The 24,715-nt window shown below is 42.4% G+C and overlaps 1 protein-coding gene across 1 annotated transcript; it reads right to left on the bottom strand.

The window, feature by feature from the left end:
• Nucleotides 1-684: 684 nt before the first annotated feature.
• Nucleotides 685-24,715, bottom strand: si:dkey-185m8.2 (trichohyalin). Its single transcript, XM_061710053.1, has 3 exons — nucleotides 24,578-24,715; nucleotides 23,488-24,309; nucleotides 685-6,278 (listed from the first exon to the last, which is right to left on the bottom strand). The coding sequence occupies exons 1-3, from the start codon at nucleotides 24,624-24,626 to the stop codon at nucleotides 763-765; spliced, it is 6,387 nt and encodes a 2,128-aa protein (XP_061566037.1). The 5' UTR covers nucleotides 24,627-24,715; the 3' UTR covers nucleotides 685-762.

Raw genomic sequence — 24,715 nt, 5'->3', positions numbered from 1 at the left:
CTATTGATTATTCTATTACTTAATACATATAGAATAACAAATGCAAATCAGAACAACATGATCGATTTCACTAGTTATTATACACTGCAAAAACTCAAAATCTTTCTAGTTAAAATGTCTAATTTGTAGTAAAAAAAAAATCTCATTACATTTAAGACAAGACTCAAAAACAACCATTTCCACCTGTTTCAAGTAAATTTTCACTTAAAATAAGTGCAAAAATCTGCCAGTGGAACAAGATTTTTCTACTTATTTCAAGTGAAAATTTACTTGAAACAGGTGAAAATGGTCAAATAAGTTATTTTTCTGGTGATGAGTCTTGTTTTAAGTGTAATGAGATTTTTTGACTAAAAATTAGACATTTTAACTAGAAATAAGACATATTCCTGGTAAGATTTTGAGTTTTTGCAGTGAGCGAGACTGCATTTGAAAAAGTTCCAATTTTCTTGACCACACAGATAAGCTCCATATCAGACTTCTGTGATGAGTATTTGCTGGACGTGTTGATTGATACTCTAGTTAATGTGACTTGTAACCTTGCCATACCTTAGCTTCCACTGAATTGACGCCACTGCTCAAATGTATAAGTTATGAATCATTGCTGAAGATTAGACTGACAGCTTTTACCGTTTACCGGACATGTGAGATTAATTGAGAAGTGAGACCTTCTTTCACATTTTGTTACATTTATTCAATGTATTCATATAAACATAAGAAATAAACATTTTCTACGGTATAAAGTCTTTCATTTTTGATTAATTCTTAAGACAAAATCTGCTTCCTGCTGTTCAGAGCTACTAAATCCTCCATTTTCTCCAATAATCCTTCGATGGTGACGTTGTTTTTTGTGCTGGTGAGCACATGGTAGCGGCCCCCGCACCGCTCCACAAGCCCCATCAGCTCTCCGCTCCGCAGGATGTGCTGTTCTGGACTCTCCCCCATCACTTCCCCCCACGTGAACAGCACCAGCGCGCGTCTCCACACCTCGTCCCCGAGCAGACCGGCGTGCCTCTCCACGGCTCGCCTGTACTTCCGGGTGCAGGTTAGGAAGGCGGGCATGAGCAGGAGGACGACGTCAGCGCCCGGGCTGCACCAGGACGCGCTGTCCAGGATGCTCTCTCGTTGCGACGCGTCGTCCGGATCGGGTCCGTGTCGCCACCTCAGGCCGAGCGGTTCCGCGATGGCGAGGCGTCTCCCGGCTATCTGACCTCTCCAAGGCCTGAAGCCGGATCCGCCGGAGTTGGACGCCTCTCCGCCCAAGACTGTGACTCCAGCCGGGGAGCGAGAAGCCCAAGTTTCCCCCAAAATCATCACTTTCAAATCAAACCCAGGAGAATCTTCGCTGCCTGGTCTCCCGGGACTCTGCGATGGCGGCCTGACATCACTGACTACCTTGACCTTTCTTCTTCTTGCTTCTGCCGTGTTTTCGTTGTGTTCCAGCTTAGCCGTGTCTTTCAGGGTCTCAAGGTGACAGTGATTGCTCTCTGACTCTGACAACTTTGCTTGCATCCACTGCTCCTCTCTATCTTTTGCAACTTCCTCTCTGTCTGACGCGTTTCCTCTTCCTTTCCCCCTCCAGTCACTGACCTCTTGGTACATCAAAGGCAGGTTATCGTCTGAGCTCTCAGATGCAGCAAGCCGATGGTCAGCATCCCTTTCATCATCCTCATCATCATCCTCATCATCGTCACAATCGGCCCCATACGTCTGCACTGTTTTGTTCAAAGCCTCCTCCCTGTGTTTAAGATTCTGCTCCCACTTGTTCATCCTTTTCAGGGACTCCTTTAAGTTCTTCTCCTTGCTGTGCAGTTCCTCCTTGAGCAGCGCCATGTCTCTGCGCATCTCCTCCAGCTCCTGTGTCGTACAGTTCACGTGTTTGTTCTGCATCTGCAGCTCTGACTTCCAGTTCAGCAGCTCCTGCTCCTCGTGTTTTAAGTAACACTCCCGATCCTCCAGCTCCTTCCCCTGATCTTTGAGTCCCCTGACCTTCTTTTGGAGGTCGTAGCCATGAGAGCTCAGCTCCCTCTGTTTGCCCTCCAGAGCCTTCAGTAAGTCCTCCAGCTCCCTTTCCTTTTGCTCGATGCTCTGAGCTCTCAGCTTCACCTCCTGCTCGTGCTTGTCCTCCTGTTCTCTCTGTCTTGTCTCCACACTAGTTTGTAGCTTCTGAAGCTCTTGCTCTTTACTTTCCAGCTTAAACTCCACTTCAACAAGCTCTCTCTCTTTTGCATTCAGGTTGTAATCTCTTTTGTTGAGCTCTTCTTCGTTTCTTCTCATAGCTTGTTCCCTCTCTTCTGCTGCGATCTCTCTTTTGGATAATTCCTGGTCGATCTCCTCATACTTTGTTGTCAGCCTGCTTTGTTTTTCCATCAGCTGCCTCTCAAAATCTTCTCTCAAATCGTTCATCTGCCTCTCGCTCTCGCCTTCTCTCACTTTCATCATTTCTATCTCTGCTTGTAGTTTGCAATTGACTTGGTTTAACGTCCCCACCTCTAAGTCTCTCTCCGTAACAGTGCCTTCCACGCCCTTTACTTTATTCTCACATTCCCTCAGATGTCTCCGAACTGTTTCTTCGTTCTCCTTTTTCAACTCTTCAAACTTGGTTCTGTAATTGTCCATCTCTTTTCTAAACTTTTCATTCTCCTCCTGCAGTTCCCTCACCGTCTGCTGGCTTTCCTCGTATTTCTGAGCGGAAACCTGAGTATTTTGGTGGATTTCTTCCTCCAAACGACTTATATTACTGTCCTTCTCTTTTGCGAGAGCTTCTATTTTCTCGTTTTTTGCTGTGATCTCCCTTTCATACTCCTCAATCATGTTGGTCATCTCTTTTTCCATTCTGCCGGTGAGCTCCTTCAGCTCTGACTTTGTTTGCTCAATTATAAGTGTCAGTCGGACAATCTCGCTCTCATTCTGTCTGTCTCTCTGCTGCAAGCGCTCAAGTTCTTCTTCTTTCTGCTGCACTTTTTCCACCATTTCTGCATCCTTTTTCCTCTCTTGCTCTGCACTGCGTTCCTGCATCTCAACAATACTGTTGTTCTTCTTTTCATCACTTACTTTCAGCTCCTGTATCTCTCGTAGGTAGTTAGCACAGAGCCTTTTGGCCTCATCAATCTCTCCATCTCTCTGCGTGAGGAGACTCTGCCCTTGTGTGATTTCTTTGGTTTGTCTGTCAATGATTTCTATCAGCTTGTTCATCTCGTTCGCTCCTCTCTCCTCCGTCTTTCTCATCTCTTCCCTCCCTCTGGTCTCCTTGGACTCTGCTTGCTGTTTAATATTTTCCATCTCGGCCTCTTTGTCTCTCAGTTTTTTCTCCGTGTCATCTAATAGCTGCTGTCTCATCTCCTCCATCTCTTTTTCTGTGTCCTGCAGTCGTTTTTCTGCCTCCTTCTTTTGATTAAGAATAATTTCCCCTCGTTCTTCTTCTTTCCTCTGCAGGATTTCATCCACCTCTTTAATGTGCTGTCTTAACTTTTCCATTTCTCTGTTCTTGTCTTCCACAATTTTATCCATTTGTTTCTTGTAGTTCACTACATCTCTCTCTTTTTCCTCTTTTGTCTGGCGCAACTGTCTCTCGAGCTCTTTTAATCGCTCTGTCATTTCTTCTACCACTCTTTCCTTTTCCACCAGTCTTTCCTCCATCTCTTTTTTGTAATCCAACTGAATGACTTCCTTCTTTTCGTGTTCTTGCAACTTCTCCTTCATTGCTTTTATATTTAATGTAATCTCTTCAATTCCCTCTTCTTTTTCTTTCAGCAGTTGTTCTGTTGCTTTAATCTGATCCAAACTGTCTTTTTCTTTTTCTTCTTTTTGTTGTATTGTCTCTTTCATTCCTCTCACGCTCAGCTGCATCTCATCGATCTCTCTCTGCTTCTCCTCCACCCTTTGCTTCATTTCTTTCTCGTATACTGTTTTTTCTTTTTCCATGTTCTCAGTTTCATTTTTAAGTTGACTTTTCAATCCCTCCATCATCGTATCTCTCTGTTGCAGTTTTTGCAGCAAGTTACTTTGTTCCAGCTTCAACTCTTCTAGTTGGTCCGTGTGCTTTTGTGTTAAGTCTCTTATCTGTCTCTGTCTGTCCTGCTGCTGCTCATCCATTTCTCTGGAGAGCTGTTGTCTCATTTCTTCTTTATCTCTTATTTTTTCTTGCTCTAACTCTTTTAGTCTCTCTGTGTGCTCCTGTCGGACCCTCAGGACATCCTCTTCCTTTTCTCTGACCGTTTTATCAACTTCCTCCTGGTGTTCAGCTTTCCTCGCCTCCATCATTTGTACCCCCTCTTTTATTCTCGCAGCCATCTCTTCCTGATGCTTTTGTCTGAAGGCCTCCACCTCTTTCTCTTTCTCTGTAATGTGCTGTTTCAAGTCATTTTTGTGATTCAAAAGAATTGTCTCCTTGTCTCTTTGGTTTTCCAGCGTTTTTTCTTCCATCTGTGCCAGATAGCTCTGTTCCAGCTCTGCCATCTCTCTCTTTTTTGCTTGATTTCTTTCCTTGGTTTCTTTTGCAAACAATTCTTTCAGCTTTGCAGTCTGCTTTTCTTGTTCACGCCGAATGTCTTTTATTTCATTCACATGCTGTTTTTTAATCCTTTCAATATCATCTGCCTTTTCTGTCACCATCTTGTCCTTTTCTTGTTTTTGCTGATCTTCCATTGTCTTCATCGTTTTTTCTAGCTCTTGTATTTTTCTGGCCATCTCCTCTTGATGCTGCAGTTTTATGTCTTTTATCTTCATCTCTTTCTCCTGTATCTTTTTCTCCATGTCTTTCACATGCTGGAGTTTCAGTTCTTGAAATTGTCTCTCCATGTCTGTTTCCCTCTGTTTTGCATCGCTGAGCGTCATCTGTTTCTCCTCTGCAGCTTTCTTCCTCAGTTCTTCCTGCTGTTTGTCTCTTTCAAGCAGCGTAATTTCCATCTCTCTTTTTATTTTTTCCTCCCTTTCAACCATCTCCCTGTTTTTTTCTTCCTCTTTCCGCTGAAGAGACTCATCGTTTTTCATTTTCATCTGCTCCCTTTCAACTTTTAAAGAGTCAATCTTTTCCATCCCCTCTGTTTTCTCTCTTTTGAGCTGCTCTATAGTTTCTGTTGTTTTCTCTAGGTTTTCCCTCCATTCTTGTTTCTCCCCCCTGTTGGCGTCCTCCTTCTGTTTTCTCTCGTGTTCAGATCTTGCACAGACCCGTTCGAGATCAAGGATCTTCAGCTGCTGCTCATCAGTTCTCTCTTTCAGCTCCTCGATCTCTCTGTCTTTTAGCTCCAGCTCCAGCGTCGTTTTCTGGCTTTCTGTTTCACTTTGGTTCAAAGCAACACGGATTCTCCCGTTTTCAAGGCTCAGATCCTGAATTTCCCGCTCTCTGTCCTCCGTCAGCCACCGCATCCTCTCCTCCAGCTCGCCAATGTCATTCTTCGTCTCTCCGACCTTCCTGTCCTCATCCTCCTCTTCTTCCCTTTGAATGTCGGCCTTTCCTGGCGATTTCCCTTTCTTCTTCCTATCAAAGAACCACCTGATGCTCTTCATCTCCCTCTCTCTCAGTTTCTTCAACTCTGCCTCCTGGCGGAGCGTCTTATCTCCTATCTCCTTCAGGCGTTGGTTGAACTTTTCATTCCTCTGTCGGCTCAAATCGCTAACTTCCTGAACGACACCGGAAAAAGCTTCGCACCTGTTCATCGTCGCCATCTTTTCCACCTTCTCCAAGAGTTCGTTCACCCCGGTGGAGGCTCCGCTGCCTTTTCCTCCGTCGGCGCTGTTGATGACGTGGTACCTGCGTCTGCACTTTTCCAGCAGCCACTGCAGATCCCGGCCTCCCCCCTGGATGTGCTGCTCGATGTCCACCCCCTCGCGAAGCTGGTCGCCGTGGGTGAGGAGCAGGATGGTGTGTCTCCACACCCCCTCTCCCAGAAGCTCCAGGTGCTCCCTGACGTGTCCCGTCCTCACCAGCGTGTCCAACCTCAGAGTCACCAGGAGTGCGTGTGGACCGGGAGGGCACAAAGCTACGCTGCAGGCGATTTCTCTCTTGACCCTCTCGGGCGTAGCACCAGCAACCCCGGCCTCCCAGCCCGGTGTGTCCACCACAGTCACCAGGCGCATGGCCACCTCCGCCTGCTGACGGATGCACTCCTCCGTTACCGTCCCTGTCTGGAAGAAGCCCGGGTTTCCCAGGATGGTGTTCCCAGCAGAACTCTTTCCAGTTTCACGCTCGCCCAGCAGGACCAGTCTGACCTCAGGAAGCCGGCGAGGAGCTTTGGAGAATGACTGGTGCGCATTGAGCTCAGAACCTTGAGCACCATCACCTGACGAGGGGAAAGTTAGAAAATCATTTTATTAAATGTGCTGATTACATCAATCTATGTCTTTTTTCAGATTTCAGATTTTTAAAAAGTGAGGTTACAGAAATATTAAGGAAAACCTAACTGCATGTGAGACTTAGGGCCTGATTTACTAAAGGTTTGCGTGTGTAAAAACGTGTGCAAACTTGACAGCACCCGCAAACCAAAGTGCCAGCTGATCTACTAACAGCGTGCAAAGAGGACTGCGTCTCTCAAATGCGCAAAATAGCACACGCAATTCATTTAGTACTTTTGCCCTGATGAATAATCAATATGGGGCGTACCCGGCAGAAATCCTAAATACTGGGAGGGGAAGATGCAAATTGGTCCATTTACCACGCGCAATGAGATTTACCAAGCCTGAAAGTAGTTGCGGGGATTGTGATTGCGTCTGTATTTAATACGTTCGAAAGGAAGGTGCTAATCTGCTGCTGCTGTTATTGTGGCAAGGAGGCGACATCCAAAATCAAAGAATACGCAGAGAGAGAGTCTTTATTCTGCTGCATGCTATTTTAAAAATGGTTGCACAAGTTTTATTGGTGAAATAGGAAAATTAAGATTTGCAACTCTTCTAAAGGTGAGACATGCATTTAATTGACTTCATGGCGCCAGCCTTGGCGTTTATTATTACGCAAATGTGGAATGTTTGGGTCTGTCTAATTTCGTCAAATTAAATTTGGAGATTCACCGTTCACATTTTTATGTGTATGCGTTGTATGAGAGAGAGATGGAGAGGGCGAGGGAGGGAGGGAGAGACGTGGCCTGTACGTCGTTGTTTTTTGTTTTTTTGCAGTTTGGGTGCACAATACACTTGTGTGTGTGTGTGTGTATTAAAAAGAGATTTTGCAGTATGTTGTGTAATTGAAACTGGTTTGCTGTGATCGTTGATGGCAAACTCATATTAAGCATTTACATCGCTGGTTATTATGTGCCCCCCAATTAGATCTGTTCTGCCGTCGACTCTGTTTTAACCTCATCTGCCGTTCTTTTTGTCTTATAACTGCATTTATTCTATCGCAGATTTTCTCCGATATTGCGTTTCTTTTGGTAATGTTTAAATGTCTTTGCTGTAGTTCATGAATGTGTTTATTTGCCTCTTCCACTAATATTTGTAACTCCACCGCGTCAAATTTCATTTTGCGCTTGCGACTATATCCTGCTTTCCATCCAGACTCTCCATGGCGCAGAGTTTGCGCTCGCAAACCGTAAGACGCGCAACACCTCATTTAAATACTGCAGTTTGCACCTGTTATCAATTGCGCACGCAATCTTAGTTGATCACCCGCAAAACACACAACAACAGCACGCGCAAACTTTTTCAGTGCACACGCAATTTAGTACTCTTTATTTAGGATCTTAGTAAATCGGGCCCTTAGAGTTTTCAGACTATTTGTAACTGAGGTTATGACTGCTCCTCTTAATCCAGTCTTTCCACCTCAAACCGGTTGGATGGTGACAGCATAATCACACTTTAAGCTGTCCAATCACAGGGCTGATGTTCTTGTCATCTTCAACCCAGCTCCAGAGGGGTATTCCAGGAAGCAGGTTCAACAAATTCCGAGTTTAAACCTGAACTCCGAGTTGACTTAACCTGAGATAGGAAAGTCGGAGTTTTCGGTTCCAGAACAGCGAATATGAGTTAGTTCAATCAACTCTGAGTTTGTTAAGCTCGAGCTAAGCGCGTGCGTGAGGGATATAAAAAGCCATCATCAGTGATACAAGGATTCACCATGGCAACCGGCGACAACAAAAGAGCGACATACTTTTTCTTCTTTTTTTAAACTTTATTTAACATTTCAATTTATCTGGTGATCTGAAGATCTGAAGATCCACATACTTCACGCCACTGGAGTTAGAAGTGTTAATACGTGCGTATGGCGAGTATGAGAGCATATTTCGGGAAAAAAACACGAAACACGAGGAGAGAATTGGCGTGAGAGAAAGTTGCTGCACTTTCTTGACATTTAGATCAGGGGCAGCCGCACACCTCGGCTTCAGGGGAAAATGTAAATGTTTTTTTTATTTTTTTTTATACATTTATGGAATGACTCTGTGTCTATTTGTATTGATTTATTCTAATACATATAAAATAACTACAAATGCATATCAGAACAACATGATGGATTTCACTAGGTATTATCTTTCCCAACACTTGTAAACCCCCCTCATATCTTGAAATGTCCCAGCGTCCCTGAAGACAGTGGTCGCTATCAATCTGGTTTTTAGCGCGCTCTGCAGTGTTACTAACTTACAAAAATGAAAAGGAAGCAGACAACCACGCAATTTAAAAAAAAAAAAAAAGAAAGAAGGCAAGTGATGGGTCCAATGTTGCCCCAGCAGCAGAAGATATTAACGAGGCTGTTAGCCACTGATGGATTAATTATGCAAGTTCATTTTAAGGTAAGATATCAAATCACCCTACCCTCTTATAAATCTGTTTAAGGGAAATATTTGACTTTTTTTTTTACTCTCTCTCTCTTTCTCTCTTCTGCTCCCTCCCTCTCCTTTTTGCATTTGGACTTTAACTGTTTGAAGTTAAACTCGGATGTCCCTGTGATATTGTTGCACTGACATAGTGAATAAAATATGTTGCGTTTGTTAGATACGCTTTTTCTGCTCCCGAACTCTGCCGCTTGCTGTCCGTGGTGCAGAAAACGGATGTGTATTGCGTAAAGGCCCATTGGCTGAATTGACGCCACTGAGGGAGGAGACTGAGAGAAACTCAGGCTTTATTGAAGTACACCTGCTAGCGAGCAGGTTAGGTTCAGAGGCTCAGTTGCCATAGTAACTGACTCAGAGTTTGAGTTAAATCGCTTTCTGGAACTGAAAACTCCGGATTTCCCTGATCTCAGGCTTAACAAACTCAGGATTTTCACTAAACCCGCTTCTTGGAATACCCCTCAGGTCCTGAACAAGCACCAACCATCTAACTACCAGGTTGAGACTCATGTGGAACCAAGATCCGTTGCAGTTCCTTGACTGACCACTAGAGGCCGGCTGCAAAAGTGAATCAATCTCCACTGACTCCCCCTGTTAACATGCCCAACTTTGGAGCAGTGAAAACAAAAAAAAATATCAATAACAAAACACCCATCATGTCCACTTCATCCTACTTATCATAGAAGTCTGCCGGAGCTTCTCCCAGCTCCATTTGGATGAAATTCAGGGTACATCTTGGACCGGTTGCTGGTTCAGCACAGAGTACAACCACACCTACACTCATCCATGTCATTTAGATACAGCAGTCAGCTAAGATGCATGGTTCAGGGTGGGGGGAGAAAGCCCATGAGAACGTGTAGCCTCCAGACTGCACCAGCTGGATTTTGAACCAGGAACTCTGAATATCTACAGTTTATAACATCATAAAAGGATTCCGAAAATCTGGAGGAATCTCTGTAGCCAGAGGGACAAGACTGGAAATCACTTCTGAGAGCCTGTGATCTTTTGGGCCTCGGGTGCTGCATTAAAACCGGGCATGATGCCTTCATGGAAATCCCTGCAGAGGCTCAGGAAATCACAAATGCAGGTTAAACCTCTGTTGAGCAAATAAGAAGCCGTATGTGAATCCCGGTCATCATCTCTGGGCTAATGCTCACTGAAATTTGAGGAAAAGGGGAAAACAGTCCTGTGCTCAAACAAATTGAAATTCCTCTCAGAAACCTTAGATGCCACTCCTCTCTGCTAAAGTCCAAATATCTGCATTTCTGATAGTATGAGGCTGCATAGTGCCGTTAGAAAGGGTTGTTTGCACATCTAGAAAGGCAACATCGATGCTGGACATTTGTTCCCATCCAGACTTCATATGTTCTGGGATGCCCATGCATCTTTCAGCAAGACAAGGCTAAACCGCAAATGCACACATTGTTTTATATACACACAGAGTAACATGAATTTGTCCGATAGAGTAGTTTTATGGGGTGACAAAGTTTTATGGGTAATAACTTACAGGCTCAAAAAGCTCTTAGATTAGTTATTTGAACCCTAAATAAATTATATTGACTTATAGAGGGTTTTTTGGCTCATGTGGGACCAAACAGTTGTGCTGCACATTAAATTATTTTCACTGCTTCGTACGGCGTGGCCATAGCGCTGACCATGTCCCTAATCTGAAGTTTGTTTTCATGTGGAACATCCAGTCATTGCTGCTGGTAAAACTCAGTAGGGCTTATACTAGATATATGAATTACAAGACTGAAATGACCTTCGCTAAAATAAGTTTGAAATACTCCATGAATTTTAATCAACTCATAAATGATTTGCCTGTTAAGGTGGCAGAGAAAATCAAGCTTACTACAGGTTTATACATTTGTTTTGACTTATACAGGAGATAAATAATTTGAAATGATGGTATTTTTATTTAACTCCATGGTCACTATCAACTTTTCAGCTGAGACCACATTTCCTGTTACCAAAGTTTCAATTATAAGTAGAAAGATCAAATCATTATAACTAAATTTGCTTAAAAATATTGTGGCATGCTTATGTTTTGCACTAAAATGATATTGTTTGCCACCTACATGGAGGTAGAGGGTCCATGAAAGTACTGTAGGTGAGTGCGAGTAGCTGCAGTTTGAAGCATCGGATGCCCATTTACCACAAGTTCATATGATTCTTTAGAGGTTTTATGGAAAGTCACTAAAATAAAAAATTGTCACTGATAGTTAAAAAAAAAAAAAAACTTTTTTTACTTTGTCAAAATCAGCTCCTCATAAATCAACCTGTTTTGGTGCATTTCCACTTTAAATGTTAATGAGTTCTGCTTACTCCCCCTCTCTTCTGTGGAGCATTTGGACACATGACACGTGCAGTGTTGCCTTGACAACATTTTAAGATTAAGTTTGACTGGAACAAGATGAGGCCACCGAAGAAGTATATGCAAATAAGGCAAATTGACATTTCTGAATGGTTGGGTAACTTAATTTCACTTTAATCTATCTTTTTATGTACTGGCAGGGTAGCGTACTGAGCAAGATATTAACCGTCTGGAACAATTTACAACAAAGTAGCAGCAAGAGACAGCCTCGCTAAGTCTCCCCTTCCACTTTTCGCAAAAGTGCATATTTAAAACTATATGCCAGTTTTTAAATTGTATTGAGTTATGATAACTAATATATGGCATGTTTTATTCTGCATATGTCCATCATCTTTGTTGACTGTTGCTGCAGGAAGAAATGGTAAAAATGGGTAATTCTCTGGAAATTGCTTGCAAGCAAAAAACGGTGAGAAAAAAAAGACACCCTCCGTTTTCAGCGGCTCAGATGTCGGAAGTAAATGATGACTGTCGTGTTCATTATAACACCCAAGAAAAGAATATCTCAATCACTGGTGAGAGATCCTGCTGTTGAGACGGCCTCGAAACAATGGCGGACTGTCAGTACGTTTACATGCAGCAAAGAAATCGGATTTCTGATCGTATCCCAATCACTTGTCTGAGTATACATGCTGATCAGAGAATCGGATAAATGGCCAGAGCACGGCTGACTCCGTGACGCTATGTGGCGCTGTAACCATTTCAACAAAGAGCCACTTCCGGTTGACGGATGTTTTGTTTGGCGCCAATGTACGCCTTCCGTATATTTAGGGCCCGAGCACCTTCAGTGCGAAGGCCCTATTGTATCTGTAGGAATTCTTTGTATTATTTTTCTGACAAAAGGAAGGCCTTTTTGCCCCCCTAAACGTGCCCAAAAAGTCACCAAATTTTGCATGCAAGTCAGGCCTGGTGAAAAATTTGATATTTAATGGTTTACATTAATGGGCGTGGCAAAATGGCTCAACAGCGCCCCCTAGAAAACTTTGTGCCTCAAGCCCCACAATGCGGTTTGTCGTACATGCACGAAAATCGGTAGACACCTGTATCATGGCCCAACTTAAAGAAAAGTCTCTGGGCGTCATGTCGAGAAACCGAACAGGAAGTCGGCCATTTTGAATTAATCGTGTCATTTTGGCGAAATTTATGCCTTCCTTCGGCAGTTAATACGGCCCGAACCGTAACGTGCACCCAGGTGTGTTATACATCAAAATGTGCGTCTCCATCCTCCGACACCACGCATTACTTTTCTCTTTCAAAAGCGTTACCGTGGCGACGCTAGACGCCGAAAGGCGCGCCCACCCTTTATCTGATTGGTTCAGACAGAAAAAACTTTGCGCCTCAAGCCCCTCAATACGGTTTGACGTACATGAACGAAAATCGCTACACACCTGTATCATGTCGCAACTTAAAGAAAAGTCTCTTGGCGCCATGGCCGAAACCGAACAGGAAGTCGGCCATTTTGAACATTCTGAATTAATCGCGTAATTTTGGAGCAATATAGGCCATTCCTTCGAGAATTAATACGGCCCGAACCGTATCGTGAACCCAGATGTGTTATACATCAAAATGTGCGTCTCCATCCTGCGACTACACGCATTACTTTTCTCTTTCAAAAGTGTTACCGTGGCGACGCTAGACGCCAACAAGCGCACCCCCCCTTCATCTGATTGGTCCATATTTGATACTTCCCCAAAAGGCACCAAATTTGGCACGCAAGCCAGGACTGGCGATAAATGTGATATTTCATGGTTTGCATTAATGGGCGTGGCAAAATGGCTCAACAGCGCCCCCCGGAAAACTTTGTGCCTCAAGCCCCACAATACGGTTTGACGTACATGCACCAAAATCGCTATACACCTGTATCATGGCACAGCTTAAAGAAAAGTCTCTTGGAGCCATGGCCGAAACCGAACAGGAAGTCGGCCATTTTGAAATCTGATTGGTCCATATTTGATAGTTCTCCAAAAGTCACCAAATTTTGCATGCAAGACAGACTTGGCGATAAATTTGATATTTCACGGTTTGCATTAATGGGCATGGCCTAACGGCTCAACAGCGCCCCCTAGAATACTTTTCTCTGCCATAACTTTTGAATGGTTTGACATAGAGAGTCGTGGGTGGTGTCATCAGATTCTTTATGGAGTCCTTGACCTTCATTGGGCTGTATTAGCCCCGCCCCTTCTTCTGATTGGTTGTCCCTTTTTTCTGCTATAACCTTTGAATGGTTTGACATAGGAAGTCGTGGGTGGTATCATGGGCGTGGTAGTGGGGGGAAAAGTGGACCTGACTACCCAGGGCCCGAGTAGAGAGAGGGGCCCATGAAAATCCATATCTTTTCTTTTTTTTTTTTGTGATGTTTTTATTTCGAATGAATTGGGCCCTCCAATTAATTGGTGTCATAATTTATTTAAAATATATTGATAACATCAAATGAGAGAATGAACTTAATGTCACAGTTCTCCCAACATATTAGACATTCTGGGCCCCCCTCTTGAAGATGCAAAATGGTTTAGTCCGCCCAACAGAGACCGGCAACAGGTCAGTGCGCCCAGATCAGAGACCTGTGTGCAGGACATCATGCTGCCCAAAAAACATACATCGGGCTATCAGAAAAAGAAAGAGAGGAAACAAAAAGAAAGACGGCTGCTGACTGCTTTCTTTCCCAAAGGTGAACCAAGCTTGTCATGCAAAGTCCAATTAAAGTATCCCCGCGTATCATACGCCGTAAGATCTGCGTTGGTGCAACGCGGAACCATAAATCAGCCGGTGTCCGTCACTTATCTGCAAGACGCTTCTCTCTGCTGCACCGTTAACACAAAGTAACGATGGATATTCGGAAGTGGTTCAAGCACTAGTACTGGACTGTCTCAGAAAATTAGAATATTGTGATAAAGTCCTTTATTTTCTGTAATGCAATTAAAAAAACAAAAATGTAATTCTGAAATATTGCAAGCCTTTTATTATTTTAATATTGCTGATCATGGTTTACAGTTTAAGATTAAGATTCCCAGAATATTCTAATTTTTTGAGATAGGATATTTGAGTTTTCTTAAACTGTAAGCCATGATCAGCAATATTAAAATAATAAAAGGCTTGCAATATTTAAGTTGATTTTTAATGAATCCAGAATGTATGACATTTTTGTATTACAGAAAATAAAATGAAACTCCGTGCTGAGATTTAATGAATGATCCATCTAGCAATATTGCTGCTGCATATATCAACATGTAAATAACATACCAATATCACTGTAGGCTCAAGTGCACATTAGTAATATATTAATTGAGCAATAACGCAATTTATTATTTTTGTCTGGTAAAAAGCCTTAGCATTGCAGTGCAGTGCTGTGCTTAAAAGCTATTGTTAATGTTCAATAAATTCATGGTGTTACCAAAGCCAATGAATAATCATGTTAAATAACTGTGATCTCACTATCAATCAAAAATGATTGTGATTGTGATTTTTGCCACAGATAGATAGATAGATAGATAGATAGATAGATAGATAGATAGATAGATAGATAGATAGATAGATAGATAGATAGATAGAGAGAGAAAGAGATAGGTCTGGGTGGTGAGAACATAGAAAAACAATTAGCTATTCTTCTCAATCTGACTGAAAAATGGCTTAAAACATTTTTGCCTCTGCAACTTATTGCAGCCAGATGTAGCCTAATGTTTTAGGTATTTGAGCACAAGTAGGCCAAATGCATCAATTCAGAACCACTCATCAATATAATCTGATCTGATTGTAGTTGATTGTATAAATACCCCCCCCTTTTTTTTTTCTCTCACGCTCCTCACGGGCATGGATAGGGGCCCACTGACATTGAGAGTGTACAGGGCCCAGAATTTGGTGCTACACCCCTGGTGGTATTATGGGACTCTGTAATGAGTTCTTAAGCTTCGTTGGCCTTAATTAGCCCCGCACCTTCTTCTGATTGGTTGTCCCTTTTTTCTGCTATAACTTTTGAATGGTTTGACATAGGAAGTTGTGGGTGATGTCATGGGACTCTGTAATGAGTTCTTAAGCTTCGTTGGCCTTAATTAGCCCCGCCCCTTCTTCTGATTGGTTGTCCCGATTTTCTGCTATAACTTTGGAATGGTTTGACATAGAGAGTCGTGGGTGGTGTCATCAGATTCTGTATGGAGTCCTTGACCTTCATTGGCCTGAATTAGCCCCGCCCCTTCTTCTGATTGGTTGTCCCTTTTTTCTGCTATAAATTTTGAATGGTTTGACATAGGAAGTCGTGGGTGTTGTCATTTCTGATATGCTAATGGGGGGCGGTGGCCCTGAGTGCGAGGGCCCGTTCATCGCTGCTTGCAGCTTTAATTTTCCATTTTATTTTTATCTGCTCCGGTGTCCTGATGAAGCTTCTGCCATCTCTTTCGCGATCTTTTTAAAGGTGTTTAAACAACTATTTAACAAGCGCCGTCTCCTTTCACTTCTGGGTGAATGCCCCAGAGGAAATTCTCCAGCATGCGCAGACAGCAATATCCGATGTCTCCGTCAGAGCCGGATTAACGCAAAGGCAGACTAGGCACGTGCCTAGGGCCCGACAGGGGGGGGGCCCAGACAGAGGGACAAAAAAAAAAAAAATTTTTTTTTTTTTTTTTTTTTTTTTTTTTTGTCTGCACACATATTAATGGTTGATAACATGCCGGTAAAAACCTAAGGCATATATATATGTGCATTATTACTATATTTAGTATACATACATATATATATATGCATACATACGCACAGGGCCGCCGCAAGGGATGTGCGAACCGTGCGACCGCACGGGGCCTGGCGCCCCAAGGGGCCTGGCGCCCCAAGGGGCCTGGCGCTATGGGCCGTTTTTTTTTCCCCCCAATTTTTTTTTTTTTTTCCTTATAAATATCAACAGTCACGTTCCATTACAGACCTAAATGTGTACTAGTCTGTGCATATCAATAAATATATGTGCAATGATGACGCGTGTCTGTTGTTCAATACAACTGATCAGACCAAGCGCGGACACAAGCTGCTCTGAACCAGACGGGTGGAGTGTGGAACAAACTGTTACACAATGTCGAGAGAACGAGACAGATTCAGGAAATTTCCATCAGGGGATGAAAAAAGAAAAAAACAAAAGAAAATGGAAGAGTTTAATGCCTCTCTGAAAGGCACGTTTGATAAATTTGTTACAAAAATCACCGATCCGACCGGGTCTCAAGCAGCCATGGGGCCCCGCGTCGAGGCAAGCCCAGATGATGATGAGGCAGGGGAAGGTATCCAGTATTTTGCTAATTGGAGAGTTAAAATTGCGCATATAGACACCCGATCCGACCCGAAAAACCCAAAAATTTCGCGCGCGCTCTCTACGCTCACGCGCGAGGGCCCCCCTGGCTATTTCACACAGGGCCTCGCAAATCTCTCAAACGGCTCTGCATACGCATACACATACATACGCATACACATACATACATATACACATACAGACATACATACTACAGCACACTTTGTCTTACTGCAAATTGTATTGGTCTTTGTAGATTTGACTTCTTATTTAACTATTCAATTTAATCAACACATTTAATTAAGATTTTCTGCAAAATGCTCACAATCGATAAGATAAGGATAATTTAATAGCATTTAATAGAGCATTGTAATAACGTATAAATAATAAAAATCTAAAAATAGTCTGATAGACTGTTTAATATACAACACATGACTTATTTTGGAATACAAAGAACCAACTTGACTATGACTTTGCTAAGTAAAATGTGAATTAACTTTTATTAGTAACTTTGGTAAGTTTAAGATTTCATAAATAACATCGATGGAGGGGGGCCCAAAAATCACAGTCTGCCTAGTGTAGTCCATTTATTTAATCCGGCTCTGGTCTCCGTATACATGGCGTTAACATTCCGACTGTGAACGGGTTATCTAGTGTTGCTATCCGATCATTAAATGTCCGATATAGGTCCGAAATAGGTCCGAAGTAGATCGGATTGAGGTGTTTACATGCAGTTTAAAAGTCCGAACGATGTCTTATATGATCAGAAATCCGATTGAACTGCTGCATGTAAATGTACTGTGTGTTGATAGCTTTCTCGGGGCAGGTCTAATGGCACTTTTCCACTAGTACCTACTCAGCGCGCCTCGTCTTGCCTCCACTCGCCTCGTCCTCTTTTGTTTTTAATCACCCAGGTGAGAAGTGGGCGCGTTGGAGCGAAGCTGCTGTGACGTATTTGATTGCGTGATCTACAATAAACGGAGAAGACAACAACACTAAAGATGTAGAACATGGAGGAGATGATATATGTGCTGCTGGGTCTGTGGCTTGTGTTCGATATCAAGTTAAAAAATGAGAGTGAAAGAAGCTTCAAGCGGCAACGCTTTTTTGTTTGTTTGTTTGTCTCGGCGCTGCTGAAAAGTCAGATGGGAGCCGCGAGCAACTATGAAGTGACAGAGCTCCTGGTAGATTTAATGGTTCCTTATCGCCTGTCTACATCCCTTTTTAATTCTCTCCTCAGCCAGCAGGTTTATGAACATCTGCACCTCAGAGTTGGATCACCAAACAGAGATTTGCGCTGCCATTGCCTGTTGAATAAAATCTCTGCGGGCTGCGAGTCGCTCTCACGCTGACTCCCGCTTCCTGATTCAAACGTCTGACGGCCCCACCCCCCGACCAATCGGTGGCGTGTAGTGTGATGACGTCAGATCCAGGGCCGACTCAGCACGCTCAGAAGCTCGGCAGAATAGATACAGAAAAAGTATCTACTCGGCACGGCTCCACCCGCCTCCACCCGTAGTGTAAAAGCGCAAGACGGGGGTGTGGCGAGTAGAGGCGCTCTGAGTAGGTAGGCTACTAGTGGAAAAGCGCTATAAGGCGAGACGGCCTTGTCAATCAACTCTCTTGGGAGGGGCTTATCAAAAACTCTGTCATTTTGACAGGAAGAGCAGCGTTATGACTTGCGTGGTAAGTCTAAAATTGTGGCTGGCATCACAACTAATGTTCATGAAACTGCAGCCAACATACAATATTTTCTACAAAAGCGGTTTCCAAAGTGTTTTTCATTAATAAGCACTCATGCAGAACTTGTTACTCTACACATGTGTAATAAACAGTTAATGCCTACTGAATGTGAAGGAGGAAGAAATGTTTGATGGTTTGGGTGGCATTTAAAAAAAAGTGTCTCTCCTGAGGTTTACAGCTTTAATGAGACACTGTCTCATTTGTGCTGTAGTCAACATAGCAAATATCTATTCTGGCCTGAAAGTTCTCCTCGCCACAGAGTTTTAAAGATGTTATGAAGTGATCCAGGCTATTATGAGGCATAAAAAGGCGGGACCCAATCTAAAACATATAAACATAAAAATGGATTAATACCTTATAGAAGTGGATTTGTATGCTTACCTTATCAATATATTTAGCTGTGTTTTTATCTGTAGCAACTCCTAAAGATCTCCAGGTTGATGCAAAGGGGACCTGGTTTGGTTATCTAGTATTTTACACTGAAACAGATTTTTCTGGACTGCCATGTGAAACGTTGAAAGTTCAATAACATCAGTAACTCTGACTAAATATTTAATATGATTACAAGTTTGCTAATTACAAAAAGCACATGCAAACAGTGTTTTTGTTTAGTTTTTGTTGATTTTATCGTACTCTGGCCTGGTGATCATATAAATAACTTATTGTATTTCAGAGGCTGTAGTTTGGCCTTACAGTGTTCTCCTGCTTACTGATGAAAATGATGTCCCATGAGGACCCACTGTGACACAGGTGTCACTGCTTCTAATGTCCTGGGAGGTTCCTGACGCAGATATAGTCATATATTCATCTCTGTTATGACCCCATATGTTTTCCTCAAGTAGAATTGTGTCTGGGTTCTTATGGGTTCAGAAATTAATCCACACAATAAAATTAAGGGATGTTGTTTATAATAGTGACGTGATGAAGATAAGAGTTTCTTAAGGTTTTTGAGGCTATTAGGTCAGGGGGTGCAAATAGTTTTTCACAAACTGGTACTTACATGTTACATGAATGTATTTACATTGAACTAACCCTAACCCTAGACTTAGTATTCTTGTGCCGATCTCCAGTCCTCAGCACACGTACCAAACAAGAATCAAACCACTCATATTAGGGAAATGTCGCCGACATGTGCGCGCCAGTATGAGTGTTGTTTGCAGGGGGCCGCCGATTTGGAATAGGATTGATGATGGCCTCAAGGTGTTGCGTTCTATCTCGAAGTTTAAAAGACAACTAAAAAATAATCTTTTACTAACCTATATATAATTTAAAATGCTTCTTCATGGACTGCTGGGACGTATGTGTGTGACTGTATGTGTATGTAATGTTAAGTATGTATGTTAAGTGTTTTTTTGTGTACTTGTATGCATTTATCCATCACCATCTCTTTACGGATGGTAACTGCTTATACCATTGACTGTACCCTCACCCTTATATGAACTATGGGCCCCCACCTATAAGCTTTCCTAGCTTCCTTGGGGGACCCATTCACTCTACCCGTTTAATTCAATTGTATTAGTATTATTATAATTATTATTCTGGTATTGTGAATAAACTCAAACTCAAACTCCACATGACTGCAGCACCAGTTGAGGGTAAAACCTTTTTGCTTTCTAGCTCGTCCTTTTAAGAAACCCTGTTAACCTGACTGTAAAACTAATAAAGTAAATGATGCATAAGAAGCGCATAGGTGAATAAACGATTTACTTTGCACATTTTGGTTTTCTTTGATATTTTGTGTTGGCTTCAACTTCATATAAAACAGTCTTCAGTAATTTGTATTCATGTCAGACATTACCTGGATAGCTTTCCTTTTATTATTGATACTGAGAATGGAACATTGAGATGTTATCATTCATGGATTTGTAAGTGACTGTAAGTGACTGTAAGTGTCTGTCTGTGTAAACAGTTTGGAGAGAAATGGACTTTGATCCTGTCCTTTGAAATACTGATAAATTGTAAAATCTTTGTTCATAGCACATTAATTAGCATAGGATAATAGGATATATCCCAGCTGTCGGTGATGTTTTTGCACCTCCTGCATGTCGGTGGAGTTTCTCTCTCCTCGACTGGAAACTGTTGCAGTGTGTAACCTCGGACAGATTGTTTCTATCCGGCGTTACGTTGGCGTTCCTGCAGTTTCTTCTTATCATGGAAGTTTGTTGCTTTTTCATTCTTCTTCATTCTCCTCTCTCAAAGGTTCAGCTCAAGTGTCCAGGTTGTCTGTTCACATGTGTGATGCTGAGCTCTCTGGAGTGGAATACTGGGGGACTTTCGGTGCGTCCGAAATGCCATACTAAACAGTGTATACTCAAAGTATACTTATATACTTTATACTAAAAGTATACTTTATTTCGGCAAACTTTTGAGTAGTATCAATAGTATGCATTAATTTGGACCTACTACTCAGAGCACACACGGCACTTCCTGCCGTTGGGAGAGGGAGTTGTTACCATGGTAACAACTCCTGTTACAGCAGCAGTAGCAGCACCGCTCCGCTCTTTCCCGTTTATCCTGGCCCAAACAAGATGACATTATATAATATTATATACGAATATTATTATATTAATATTATATAATAATATTATTACACTTAATATTATACTTATGACATATATGTATCTGCGCAGCAGTTAGCAACCAAACACAGCTGCATTGCATTGTGGGAAGTTTCCACTTAGCTAGTGTCCATCAATCCACACTAATACATTTATCCGGAATGAGTATGGACGCCGCATACTATTGTGTACGTACTAATGTTTCGGACGCACTAAAAAATCTCACATACTGTTTTTGCATATTCATTAGGGTGTAAGTATGGGATTTCGGACGCAGCCTTTGTCTGTGATGTGTCATAGGTTCTAGAACCAGTATTGTGACCTCACACCTGTTGCTAGGCAACATCTGGTTTTGCAACAAAAAAAGATCAAACACGTTTTTAGAACTTCTGGACATCAGTTTCATCAATTAACAATTAAAAACCTCTTCATTAATGACAACATATAGATAGAGTCAGATTCAGAAACTCAACTTCAAACTTCTGTTCTAACAAGAAGACTTGTCCAGAACCTTAATGGACTGACTGGCCTGCAGTCCTGACCAAGGACCAACTCTAACTTCCGTTTGAACTAAAATTAGTTGCATTTCCTCGACTGGCCACTGAAGCTGGCTGCGAATGTGGGTCAGTCTCCATTGACTCCCATTTAAAATGTCCAACTAAACATATTTACGGCCCTGTTTGAAAGATGTTTCTGTCTCAAACATTTCATGTCCATGACAAGGGGGAGTGAATCTTCCCATCTCCTGCACCATGTCAGGAGAGTTTATTAAAATGAATAAGTGTAATTCTACTATGACTGAATGAGGGTTGACTCACCCAATGGCCAGCCACTATCACTTCCTCGTCTATAATCACCACGCTATCACACAGTAAAGCAACCAGCAGTTTGGACTAAACCGTTGCCTAAACAGACTAAACAGAACTCGTCTCACCACACACCACCTTCCTTTTGACTCCTGCTGCTACTTGCTTGTCAGATAACACTCATAACACTTTTCTCCACCCATTCCTATTCTTTTTAATGCATAGCACATCATCTTCAGGTGTTCCTTCACCAGTCCATTGCTTGCACCACCGGTCTCCTACACATACAGAGTCTTAACCTTCTTTCTCACCATCATATCAGCCGGCTCTCTACTTTTACGTGATTGGGCCGACATTAAATATCCCTGTATTCAGTCCTAAAGTTCTGGCTTTCCTGTTTTCTCTCTGTCTCTGGACACGTCTACCCCCTCGTAGCCCAATTTCCATCAGCCCATCAGTTCCTCGTCTATAATCGCCACGCTATCACACTTAGTAAAGCAACCAGCAGTTTGGACTAACCCATTGCTTTAACACGATAACACAAATAAGAGCAGAATAAGAGCAGCTTACATGTTTAATAAGGATTTTTTCAAACAAAACTTGCCCACAAAGTTGAATTGAGTTGTTTTCTTAAACATTGAGACAGTTCATGTCAACGTTTTGACTTTTTATCAGCTTTAGTTGAGCATTTATGACTTTTTGAAATCATGGAGTGGGGTGCAGGGGTGCAGGGGTGCCAGCGCAGCTACTACACATTTGTACTGACATTATACGACTCAAACACTATTTTCTATACAATAACTTATGCATTATTTTCTTCAAAGTTAATGACTTTGTTACTGGTCCAGCAAGTTCTTGCAATCATGAGAACTGTGAGGAGAAAAAGCAACTATTTGATCAAATGTTCCTTAAATAAACTTTTTTTTATTAAGGTTTTACTTGTCTAATTCAGTTATAATGATTATCAGCTCATATAACATGTGATACCACTACGAATGAACCGTACTGGTGGACAAAGGTTTAAAAGTTTCATCTGTCTGCTGGTGCAGTAGGTTATTCCCCAACAAGATTAGCAGATCAAGCCCTGCCACAGTCTCTCAGCAAGATCCTGAAACCCTAAATGTGTTCTGTTTCTACAATTGTAGATTATAAAATTGTAGAAACAATTTGAACCAACAGAACAGGTTGTTTTTTTTGTTTTATTGTTTTGTTACTTTGACCTCAGGCATCAACAAGGCATTTGCGCCCACAGAACTCCCTCTCACTGGATATTTTCTCTTTTTCGGACCATTCTCTGTAAACCCTAGAGATGGTTGTGGGTGAAAATCCCAGTAAATCATCAGTTTCTGAAATACTCAGACCAGCCCGTCTGGCACCAACAACCATGCCACGTTCAAGGTCACTTAAATCAACTTTCTTCCCCATTCTGATGCTGGTTTGAACTGCAGCAGATCGTCTTGACCATGCCAACATGCTTAAATGCAGTGAGTTGCTGCTATGTGATTGGTGATTTGAAATTGAATTTAAATCATGATAAAAAAAAGATGAAGGAAATCATAACATTTTGCATGTTATCAGCTGAAGCACATTGTATTTGTGTGTTATTGTGAGTTAGATGAATATCAGATCACATTTTATGGCAAATTAATGGGGAAAACTGTTAATGCCAAGAGGTTTGCATAGTTTCCCTGCCACTGTATTGATGTATGAGTCCTTATGGGTCAAGGTAGATGTTTAAAGAAAAAAAAACAAAACAATAATAAATGACTGTTGAATTACATGAATTAGAGACAAACATGTCAATGTGTGAAATTTGATAAAAACGCTTTTTAAATATCATTAAAGTGTAATTTATTCCATTCAGTATTAAAATAAATAAAAAATGATGATGCCGCTTTTAATATGCATTTTTCAGAGCTTTTTTGTGACTGCTTTTATGTACTTGATGCCAGTTGGGACATTATATAAAGAGTGTGCAATATTCTGAAGTACTCACTCGTGAGAGCTGCTTTGATCGTCCCTCTCTGCATCTGCGCCTCCATCTGCCTCTGTTTCTTCCTCCTCTCCCTGGCTCTTCTCTTCCCATCTGCCTCCAGGCCCAGCAGAAGACTGTTCCCCAGCCCTAAATGACTGTTCCCACCCTTCTTCCTGTGCACCATCTCCTCTAGCTTCCTTATCAGCTCTTGAGCCTGTGATGCATCTGCTTTGCTGCGGTTGTTTACAACCTGGTATCTGTTGCCGCACTTCTGGAGGAGTCTTTGGAGTCCTGAGCCGGTCGTCAGGAGCCGATGCTCCATGGTGGACAGGCCCAGCTCATCTCCTCTGGTGAACAGCACCAAGGTGTGTTCCCACACCTCTTTCCCCAGCGGCTCCAGGTGCTCTTCGATCTCCCGGATGTAGTCATCGGGGACAGAAGCACACGACCGCACGACCAGCAGCACGGCGTGAGGCCCAGGAGGACAGAGGGACACACTTCGCAAGGTCTCTCTCCTGACCCAGTTGGGCGTGCTGTTAAGGGGGTAGTACCACTCCCACCCAGGTGTGTCCACTACCGTTACTTTTCTCCCGGCAACATCAGCTCGCCTTTTGACACACTCCTCCGTGGGCTTGCCGCTCTCAAACCCTACCGCTCCCAGGATGGTGTTTCCTGCAGCGCTCTTTCCGGCTCCCTTCCTGCCCAGGAGGACCAGTCTGAGTTCAGAGAGAGCGGGCGGGGCGCTGGGGGAGGCAGGAGAAGGTTGCATGTCCATAATGGCCTGTAGACTCTCATCTGTCAAGAAAGGGAGAAGTACTTCCTCAGTGCATCGTACCGGATGAGCTGAATGACACAAAACACAGAAATGTGACAGTTTGTAGTAACTACATTCCACTTAAAACTGTACTTAAAAATCTCTTTTTAATGACTGAATGTAATTTTTAGAACATTATTATTACAATTGCAGTAAGGTAATACTTAGTATTAATTATATTATCATTAAGCTCTATTTTGAGTTTAGTAAATTGAAATGAACTACTATCAAGCTAATGTTTGTTTCTTTTTTTTTCAATGTACACTAGTTTACGAACAAAAATTGTGCGACACTCACCGTATTTTGTGTCTGTGGCTGGGCGGCAGTTCTCATCTGTCATGTCCATCACCACTACGTCCACTCCTCCTGTTCTTCTTCTTCTCCTTTTTTGGTTCCTGTGAGCCTTTTACAGGAAGAATTTCTCAACCGGTGTGA

The sequence above is a fragment of the Cololabis saira genome, chromosome 20, assembly GCF_033807715.1.
Source record: "Cololabis saira isolate AMF1-May2022 chromosome 20, fColSai1.1, whole genome shotgun sequence".
Taxonomy (NCBI): Eukaryota; Metazoa; Chordata; class Actinopteri; order Beloniformes; family Belonidae; genus Cololabis; species Cololabis saira.
Note: the sequence above shows the minus strand (reverse complement) of the source record. Positions and strands in the feature narration are given on the sequence as shown.

Bases quoted from the DNA above. Each gene is read 5' to 3' on its own strand.
- si:dkey-185m8.2 (XM_061710053.1), bottom strand. From the start codon at position 24,626: ATGGACATGACAGATGAGAACTGCCGCCCAGCCACAGACACAAAATAC. The intron at 24,310-24,577 runs GTGAGTGTCGCA...TGTGTCATTCAG, and splicing joins AGCCACAGACACAAAATACG to CTCATCCGGTACGATGCACT. The intron at 6,279-23,487 runs GTGAGTACTTCA...TCCCCTCGTCAG, and splicing joins GATCAAAGCAGCTCTCACGA to GTGATGGTGCTCAAGGTTCT.